At 45.1% G+C, this 10,229-nt stretch overlaps 1 protein-coding gene across 1 annotated transcript; it reads left to right on the forward strand.

The window, feature by feature from the left end:
* The first annotated feature begins 1,461 nt into the window (after positions 1–1,461).
* HSD17B10 (hydroxysteroid 17-beta dehydrogenase 10) lies at positions 1,462–7,575 on the forward strand. The gene is made up of 6 exons (XM_069986221.1): positions 1,462–1,567; positions 3,041–3,205; positions 3,386–3,550; positions 4,380–4,508; positions 5,443–5,551; positions 7,163–7,575. Exons 1-6 carry the CDS (start codon positions 1,544–1,546, stop codon positions 7,351–7,353), a joined length of 783 nt encoding a protein of 260 aa, XP_069842322.1. The 5' UTR covers positions 1,462–1,543; the 3' UTR covers positions 7,354–7,575.
* Positions 7,576–10,229: the final 2,654 nt, after the last annotated feature.

Here is a 10,229-nt window from a genome sequence, read left to right on the forward strand (position 1 = left end):
CAGCTGCTGTATGTCCTGCAGGAAGTGGTGTATTCTTTCCAGTCTGACACAGTGCTCTCTGCTGCCACCTCTGTCCATGTCAGGAACTGTCCACAGCAGTAGCAAATCCTCATAGCAAACCTCTTCTGCTCTCCAGACTGGAAAGAATACACCACTTCCTGCAGGACATACAGCAGCTGATAAGTACTGAAAAACTTAATAGAATTTCTTAATAGAAGTAAATTACAAATCTCTGGCACTTTCTGGCACCAGTTGTGAGAAATTATTTATTTATTTTTTGCTGTTCTACCCCTTCAAAGGTGGTATTTATAGCGACTGTTGGCTTAAAGGGTTATTCCAATTTTTGACATTTTTTTTGACAATTTTTATGTTGTGGTCACAAGATACACCATAATGTCTGATAGGTGCACGTGTCAGAGGTAGAATCAGGATCTATCTCCAAACTAGGGCCATCTGACCCAGGGGCGTAACTAGAAATGGCTGGGCCCCATAGCAAACTTTTAAATGGGCCTCCCCCGACTGACCACTAAACGGTTAAGTGAAGTCATAACTACATAACTGCTAGCTCTGGTCAGGAGTGCTTGCAGTTAAAGGGACATTTGCAAAACCCAGGAGACCAGCAGGGCCACCCGGTGCTGCAAATGATGACGGCTCAGGGGGCCCAGTGTATTGCAGGAGCAGGCCATGGGGCCCCCTGATGCGGCGGGCCCCATAGCAGCCGCTATGGCTGCTATAGTGGTAGTTACGCCCCTGATCTGACCTCAGACCCATCGCTGGCTGCCACTCCAGGCAGCGACTATACCGACAGGTGGCTGACATTACAGAAACAATAAAGCTTGCTGTGCTATGGTGTTTCTATAATTCACATTCACCTCTATGGGAGTTATAGAAACAGCAGAACATAGTGAGCTTGTCTGTTCCCATCATTCTGGCCACCTCACCTGGTGGGACAGTGGTCGGCGGACTCCCTTCTGGAGCTAGGAGAGACCCACATCTATTAGGAATTTATGCCAATTTATACCATTCACTGTTAATACAGCCTCTATGATATAAAAAAAAACCCCACAGCTGCTTTAATGGAAATACAGCACCACCCCTGTCCTCAGGCTGTGTGTGGTATTACAAGTCAGCTATGGGTAAAACTGGTTCAAAGGAAAAGAGAAGCAGCTGCCTGTGGCTGATTAGGTGATGTAGGCAATTACTTTTTTTTTTTTTACTTATAATATATATTTTACAAAAAGACGATGAAGTAGCAGTAGCTTCAGCACCCTGGAAAGCACTACGCATGCGCACTCCGCCTACCTTGGCCTTTACCTTTAACTACGCTTTCATGATCTTTTTTTTTTTTATCGGCTGACTGATAACACGTTGCCTTTAAGCGCGCGGCTGCTGCTATTGGCCGGCCGCCGGTTACAATGCGTTCCAAATAGCTGGAAAGTAAGTTCTTCCACCTCGTTTTCGTTCTCGGCTCTGATTGGCTAGCCGTTCAGCTTGCTGACGCGTGATTGGCTGACTGTTCAACCAGGTTTTTTTCAGGCTAAAGATGGCGAATTTGCGGAGCTTGAAGGTGAGTTAGTGACAGGTGGAAGGTGACGCGGGTCGGGTAGTCGTTCTGGCTATAATGTTGTTGTGGTGCTGGGGTATACAGCCTCCTGTGTATGTCTGAGGACGGTTGTGCTGCTGCAACACCCCTTGGCTGTGTAGCATGTGGGACTACAACTCCCATCATGCTCCGGGGCACTGTTATATAGCATGCATGGCCAGGTATGAGGTGCAGAGGCTGACCTACTGCATGCTATGTGCCATATGCAGCAGGACCCCTGGGATCATGGCTCAGATGTACTAATGCAGTGTATTCAGTGCAGACACCATGTTAGTGAAGGTGTTACTGGTTTACAGCAACGGTAGGGAACCTTGGCCTTCCAGCTGTTGCAAAACTACAACTCCCATCATGCCTGGACAGCCAAAGCTTCGCTTTGGCTGTCCAGGCATGATGGGAGTTGTAGTTTTGCAACAGCTGGAGGGCCAAGGTTCCCTACCCTTGGTTCAGAGGATAGGCGGTGAACACCATGTAGTGACTGTACCACCAGGCCCAGGCTGAAACACTGGAGGTGGCCGACCCACCCCTAGTGGGAGGAAACCCCCCGCCCCTCTATGATAGGGTTCCATTGATTCTAATGGAGTCACGTCATGGAGGGGCTAAAGTTTCTTCCCACTAAGGGTGGGTCGGCCGCCTCCAGTGCTTCAGCCTGGGCCTGGTGGTACAGTCACTTTAAATGTCATAAGGTAACCTAAAAACATTTATTCACCTCTAGTGGGCGCCCTAGTCTCTTCTTACGGTGTGTGATCACTGCAGCCAATCAGAGGCCTCGTCCTTCACGTGCTGTAACACTGGCATCATGGCTCCTATTACCGAGTGGTGATGACGGTTGTAAAAAATCATATTAACCAGTGTCAAAAAATGTAAAAGATTTGTAAATTACTACTATTAAAAAATCTCCAGCCTTCCAGTATCTATCAGCTGCTGTATGTCCTGCTGGAAGTGGTGTTTTCTTTCCAGTCTGACACAGTGCTCTCTGCTGCCACCTCTGTCCTGAGCAGGAGAGGTTTGCTATGGGGATTTGCTACTGCTCTGGACAGTTCCTGACATGGACAGAGGTGGCAGCAGAGAGCACTGTGTCAGACTGGACAGAATACACCACTTCCTGCAGGACATACAGCAGCTGATAAGTTCTGGAAATCTCAAGTTTATTTAATAGAAGTAATTTACTATTTCCCCACCCCCACCCCCCAGGATATTGTTAGTCACATGCTTCCGCTATATGATTGCCATAGTCCATCAGGTGGCTGGAGAACCTGACCCAGAGGGTAATGGAAGGCGCCTACCTCATGCTTATAATACAGAAATGTTTGCCGTCTAGTTCTGTTGTTCTTCTTAGGAGCTACAGATCACTGTATGTAAGTGACATATTGGCACTACTGATCCATTAGTTGTTCTGTGTCATTCTCTTCTTATTTAAGTACAGTCCTTTCCTTGCAGGGCCTGGTCGGCATTGTCACCGGTGGAGCCTCAGGTCTTGGCCGGGCCACAGTAGAACGGTTGGTACGACAAGGAGCCAGTGCTGTTATTCTAGATCTACCGAGTTCTGATGGGAAGAATGTGGCCCAGTCCCTTGGAGACAAGTGTGCATTTGCACCCACAGATGTAAGTAAATGTCTGTGCACCACAGTCAGGGGACATCGGGAACATTGGGGATACATTCCTGCCCAATGTCCTCTCCAGTGCATTTACCTGAACGTGTATTCACTATTGCCAGTAGTAGTCACAGCGGTTTCTTATGATGCCTGCACCTTACAGACTCGTTTCATTCCTGGATGATCCTAGGTGACCTCAGAGGCCGATGTGAACAATGCTCTGGAAGTGGCTCGCTCCAAGTTTGGAGGGGTGAACGTCGTGGTGAACTGTGCTGGAATCGCAGTTGCTATCAAAACCTACAACAAAAACAAGCAGAAGCCTCATAGCCTGGAGGACTTCCAGAAAGTGATAAATGTAAGTTTTATATATATAGAGAGAGAGATATCACACTGTATGAACTGTATATAGCGCTGTTTGATAATGTATATAAAACATCACTCTCCCACTTTGTCAGTATAAGGCGGTAATTGGCTGAAGCCGATGATCCTTTCTTTAGATCCAGACCTAAAATCATCGGCCACCGAGCGCACATTGCTACATGTAATAGTGACGCGCGGCCGATGGCTAATGATTAAATAAACTGTTCATACATTACCTGTCCATGTTCCTGGTCTTCACCTGTCTTCTCTTCCCAGCTCCGCTGTTGCAGCTTCTCTGAGCTGACAGGCCGCTCAGTCAATTTTGCTGGCTGGGACCGCTGTGGCTAGTGATTTGGCTGAACAGCCTGTCAGCTCAGAGAAGACTGGGAGCATGGACAGGTAATGTATAAACAGTTTAGGGCAAGGGCTGCACGGACATCAATAACAATGTCCATGCAGACCTTGTTAAATCGTAATTGAGCCTTGTAAACAAGTGCCGATCTAGCAGATCAACGCTCGTTTACATTATTGATCGGCCCGCCTAACACTCGGCATGCCCTGACAGCCACATTGCCTTTCTGACGTCCGTGCATCACACAGACAGCTCTCTGATTTTCATTGGCACAGTGTAATGCTTTATCGTCCCTGTGGTGGCGCTGCAGGATGAATATAAACTTGGTGGCAGGTTCTGATGGATGGGGGGCTCCCTTTGATCACCCTTTTTTAGGGGGAACCCCTCTAACATGAAGATAGTAAAAAAACAAATTGAGAAGATTGATTTTTCAATGCAAAAATAATATTCATTGTATATTTTTCTCTCTCAGGTGAACATCGCCGGCACATTCAATGTTATTCGTCTGGCGACAGGAGAAATGATGAAGAATGAGCCAGACAAGGATGGACACAAAGGAGTCGTAGTTAATACAGCCAGCATTGCTGCTTTTGATGGACAGGTAAGGAGTCCAACCATAGCCGGTTACCAGTGCTGTGCCGTATACTGTGTCTGGGTGAGATGGTATATACGTGTTTGTAATTTAATCTTCTATTGCCCCGATGCATCTAAAATAACAAAGCAGGCAACTTATGAAATAGACTGAATAAAAATCTCATATGGCTTTGTGTATACAGCCACTGTGCTGACCAGTTTATCTCCATGGTTACTGACTACAGTTAAAGGAAAAGTCTGGCGAAAATTTTTATTTTATTTAAGTATTGTATTGCCCCCCAAAAGTTATACAAATCCCCAATATACACTTATTACGGAAAATGCCTAGAAAGTGCTCTTTTACCTGCACTTACTACTGCATCAAGGCTTCACTTCCTGGATAACATGGTGATGTCACGACCCGACTCCCAGAGCTGTGCGGGCTGTGGCTGCTGGAGAGGATGATGGCAGAGGGACACTGATGGACACAGAGCACTGGAGGGACACTGAGCATCCCCCTGCCATCATCCTCTCCAGCAGCCACAGCCCGCACAGCTCTGGGAGTCGGGTCGTGACATCACCATGTTATCCAGGAAGTGACATCACCATGTTATCCAGGAAGTGACATCACCATGTTATCCAGGAAGTGAAGCCTTGATGCAGTAATAAGTGCAGGGAAAAAAGCACTTTATAGGCATTTCTCGTAATAAGTGTATATTGGGGATTTGTATAACTTTTGGGGGGCAATAAAATACTTTAATAAAAAAATTTGCCAGACTTCTCCTTTAAGCCTGTGTAGTCTGAAGGTGGTCAAACACTTAAAAGTATACTTGCAGCGTTTTTCCATTTGAGTCAATGATCATTGATGTCTCATACTCGTGTGTGTGTAGGGGAAAAATGTCTGGGTTTTGTATCCTATGTCGCACATTTTACATGTTTGTCATTTACTACATCCTGTTTAGGTTGGACAAGCAGCGTACTCGGCTTCCAAAGGAGGAATCGTAGGAATGACGCTCCCCATTGCTCGAGATTTGGCTCCACTTGGGATTAGAGTTGTGACAATTGCACCTGGTACATTTTATTTAAAGGGAACCTGTCATCCATCTCATACTGTTTGAACCACGGGTCATCTGGGTGGTCCGTGATGGCTTCTGCCTGCCCCCATTGTCTTTGATTGAGCTCTCCCAGTACCCTAAAGGGTTGCTTTACACGGACAGATTTATCTGACAGACTTTTGGAACCAAAGCCAGGAATGGATTTGAAAAGAGGAGAAATCTCAGTCTTTCCTTTATGACCAGTTCTCTGTTTATAGTCTGTTCCTGGCTTTGGCTTCAAAAATCTGTCAGATAAATCTCTCTGTGTAAAGGCACAGAGCAGAGATCTTATCAATCAAGGTTTATGTGGTGGAGTGAAGCTGCTGCTGAAGACAACCCAGACGACTCTTGGTTTGGTCTGTAGGAAATTATATTGGATCATTTCATTTCAAAAGGAATCTGTCGTGTTGATGGGCCATTTACTTCAGCTAATCTCTGTGACCCCCCCCCCCACTTTCCTGTATTGGACTAAAGTTTACAGACATGCATGTTGCAGCACAGGTGGAGTGCGACATCTTTAGACACTTATTAAAGGAGAAGTCCGGCAATATGGAAAATGTCACAGTCCACAAGGGAAGAACATAATAAACTAATTATTTACCTCTCCCCTTGCCCACAAAGTGCCGGTTCACAGGCTACAGGACTCTCACTGGAAGTCATTTTCTCCTAAGTACCGATGATGTCAGCACTCGGGGGGGGGGGGGGGGGGGGGGGGGGGGGGAGGGAGGGTAATGCCTGTCCCAGCGAATGGATTGGGTGCTCAGTCAGTGGTGGTAGAGGTGTTCACCCCCCCCCCCCCAGTCACTGACTTGCTAAGCGGGCTGTCCATGAACTGGGTCATGACGTTGGCTGTGCAGGAAATACTGAAGCGGGGATCCAGCACTGGAGAGGCATGGGGAGGGGTGAGTTGGGATTATTTATGTTCCCCACAGCCCCCGCTAAATGAAAATTATTTCAAATTGCCAGACTTCTCCCTTAAAGCAACTCTGTACAGGCATGTAGCTGCCCCCAAACCACCGATACCGTGTTGTAGAGGTCCTCATGCCGCATTCGGTTGGTGGGTCAGTCTTTCTCCAGGTGCCAGAATTTTAAAGAACAAAATACTTTTATTGCTTCAGCAGGGCAGGGAGTCAATCTGGCGTGGCCTAGAGCATCCGTGCCCTAGGCCTGCGGTGAAGAGAGGCTGGGAGTGAGGCGATGCAGGCCTAGCACATGGATGATCTAAGCTACACCAGATTGACTCTGCGCCCAGCCGCAGCAACAAAAGTAGTTTTTCTTCAAAATTCCAGCACCAGAAAAAAGGCTGACTTTCGCACCGCACGTGGTAAGGACCTCTACAACGCAGTATCGGTGGTTTGGGGGCGGCTACATGCAGGTACATAGTCGCTTTAAGCAGATCACCATGGCAGCTTGATTTTAAGATGCGGTTGTCTAGTTGGGATAACCCCTTCCACTATCCATCTGTTCTTTCTTTTGTGTCCGTTAGTGCTGTGTCAGATCAACCTAATAGTAGTGCCTCAGGCACCCACAATTTCAAACAATACAGTAGCATATGATAACCTAATATTATGTTCCTTTTAATTTTTAGGATTATTTGCTACCCCTCTGCTGCTTGGACTTCCAGAAAAGGCAAGAGAATTCCTGGCCAAGCAAGTTCCTTTCCCAAGCAGGCTGGGTGACCCTGATGAGTATGCCCACCTGGTACAGACTATCGTAGAGAACCCCATGTTAAACGGAGAGGTCATTCGTCTGGATGGTGCCCTTCGTATGCAGCCTTAATAAGTGAACACCTTGTAGGAGAACACTAAGCCGTCCACGGTGTAAGACGTCAGCGCTCGGTTACACAAGGAGCGTCCCAGAGGACTGTCATGGCAGTGATGGCCCGAGGTGTCTCTGATGCCAGGAATGTGCCCTGAATGTTCGATAATGACTTCAAAGATGTTATTGATATTGTCCCTACATAAGTGTGGAGGCTGGAATAAATTTCAATACTTTGATTTATTGGAATTGGTCCGTTTGTATTAATGGTCAGACCTGACATAATCATTATACAGTCCCTGTATATACAATATGGTTACAGAATCCCCGTACACCAGGGATGGGAAACGTGTGTCCTTACAGCTGTCATTTCAGGTCATGAGAAAATAATATAGCTGTGTGAATCAGGACTGAGTAGCAGAGTGTAAGTGGGTCGTGTCAGACAGCTTCACTTTATGGAAACCCCAATGTATCTGCATTGCAAGAATACCCACTGAACATTGCTGCAAGGAAATAGACGACCTGCTGATCATGGAGGTCTGCGCGCAGAATTATTTGGTTACTCTCCTAACAAAAAGGATGAATTATATAGTATTTTAAATGGGCTATCGAGGATTAATAAAATGTGTCTGCTTTCTTTCTAAAACAGCGCCACCCTTGTCCTCAGGTTGTGTGTGGTATTACAACCCAACTCTATTTTCTTTAATGGAACTGATCTGCCATACCACATACAAACTGAGGTCTAGAGTGGAGCTGTTTCTTGAAGAAATATAGAAAAAGAGTAACACAGTACTGATGTTGCCATGATTAAGGGGCTTTCCCGAAATGCATTGTCAAGAACTTTAATACGCCAAAATAAAGTGTGAAATTGTTATGGAACTGTGCATTCCACACATTCATCTCCCTCGGCAGTACCGAGTCTTTACCCTGATGTGACAGGAGATCTGTGGACTCTCACAGTAGTAACACACAGCTCCCATAACCCAGTGCACAGCTCCCATAACCCATTCCACACAACAACACACAACAAAGTCCTTATTTATTACAGCATATATGTGTATTTCACCTTTTATATGTACTCTAATAAATAAAGACTTTGTATTTTACAGATATGAGTGCAGCTCATGGACTATTTTGTAAAGAACGTTTCTTCAAGAAAGCAGCTATGTTTTATAACATCTTTAACGATCTTTAATGTCTGGGTTGTATTTTAATAGTTTTTTTGTTTTGTTTTTTTGTTCTATGCCCGGGATGGAGAACCTTCATACCTCCCACTGTGGCAAAACTACAATTCCCATTATGCCTAGACAGCCAAAGCTATAGATTGTCCAGGTATGATGGGAATTGTAGTTTTGTAGGTTCCTCATCCCCGTTCTGTGCATTTAAGCATACTCACCATAAATCTGTGAATTATATGTTCATGTAAAAACCTCTAACTTGGAAGCTGCATATAGAAGGAATCTGAAATATTTTCCCACAATGATTAACCCCTTAAGGTCCAAGCCAATTTTCGTTTTTGCGCTTTTGCTTTTTCCATTTTATGTTTAAAAGTCCATAGCGCTTGCATTTTTTCACCTAGAGACGTATATGAGCGCTTATTTTTTGCGAAACCAATTGTACTTTGCAATTACAGGCATAATTTTTCCATAAAATATGTTGTGAAACCGGAAAAAAATCAATTGCGCTGTCAAATTGAAAAAAAAACGAATTTGTTTTGATTTCGGGGAGTTTTGCATTTACGCCGTTCGTCCTATGGTAAAACTGACTTGTTATGCATGTTCCTCAAGTCGTTACGATTACTATGATATATAACATGTATAACTTATATTGTATCTGATGGCCTGTAAAAAATTCAAACCATTGTTAACAAATATACGTCACTTAAAATCGCTCCATTCCCAGGCTTATAGCGCTTTTATCCTTTGGTCTATGGGGCTGTGTGAGGTGTCAGTTTTTGCGCCATGATGCGTTCTTTCTACCGGTACCTTGATTGCGCATATACGACTTTTTGATCGCTTTTTATTACATTTTTTCTGGATTTGATGCGACCAAAAATGCGCAATTTTGCACTTTGGAATTTTTTTGCGCTTACGCCGTTTACCGTGCGAGATCAGGAATGTGATTAATTAATAGTTCGGGCGATTACGCGCGCGGCAATACTAAATATGTTTATTTATTTATTAATTTATATTTATAAAATGGGAAAAGGGGGGTGATTTGGACTTTTATTAGGGGAGGGGATTTTTTATTAGTAAAAACAGAGGCACTGCACGTGTCAGCCGGGATCAGCGCCGTTCAGAGCGGGGTCCCGGCGGGACCCCGCTCTGAACACCCCCCGCGGCGCCATGACGTATCAGATACGTCATGGGTCGCTAAGGGGTTAAAAAACAAACAAACAACTAAACTAAAAACCCAACCAGACACAGATCTACTGTAACTCTTAACAGATTCCAACCAATTAGGCATAGTATTCATAGGGGTACATAAAACCTTATAATATGAATAATAGTTGATTCTTCTTAAAGGAACACTCCAGGCAAGAATGATGTTTTACCTAGGTCAATGCATGAGAGGACAGAGTATGACACAGGGCCCAGTTAAAATAGAAGGGTGAAGTATACTTACCTACTGCCGATCCTTTTCCTCTGGTCTGTCACTGCTTAAAGGGGTTGGCCACTTTATAGTAAAATAGGTCAGTACAAAGTATTAGTAAGTGTGCTCACTGGATATACTGATAGCAGCTCCCTGTGTACCTCATAGAGCTATAATCAGACTCCCCTCCTCCAGGCTGTGGTGCCCTGCTCTGTTTTGTTTCAGTCCATAAAATGGCTGACATGGAGGAGCATGTGACCATGTCCTGTCCACTGTGTCCTCCATAGACACATACAGGCTCAGTG

Source organism: Dendropsophus ebraccatus, chromosome 10 (assembly GCF_027789765.1).
Source record: "Dendropsophus ebraccatus isolate aDenEbr1 chromosome 10, aDenEbr1.pat, whole genome shotgun sequence".
In the NCBI taxonomy this organism is placed as follows: domain Eukaryota; kingdom Metazoa; phylum Chordata; class Amphibia; order Anura; family Hylidae; genus Dendropsophus; species Dendropsophus ebraccatus.

Bases quoted from the DNA above. Each gene is read 5' to 3' on its own strand.
- HSD17B10 (XM_069986221.1), top strand. From the start codon at position 1,544: ATGGCGAATTTGCGGAGCTTGAAG. The intron at 3,206-3,385 runs GTAAGTAAATGT...GGATGATCCTAG, and splicing joins GTGCATTTGCACCCACAGAT to GTGACCTCAGAGGCCGATGT. The intron at 4,509-5,442 runs GTAAGGAGTCCA...CATCCTGTTTAG, and splicing joins TTGCTGCTTTTGATGGACAG to GTTGGACAAGCAGCGTACTC.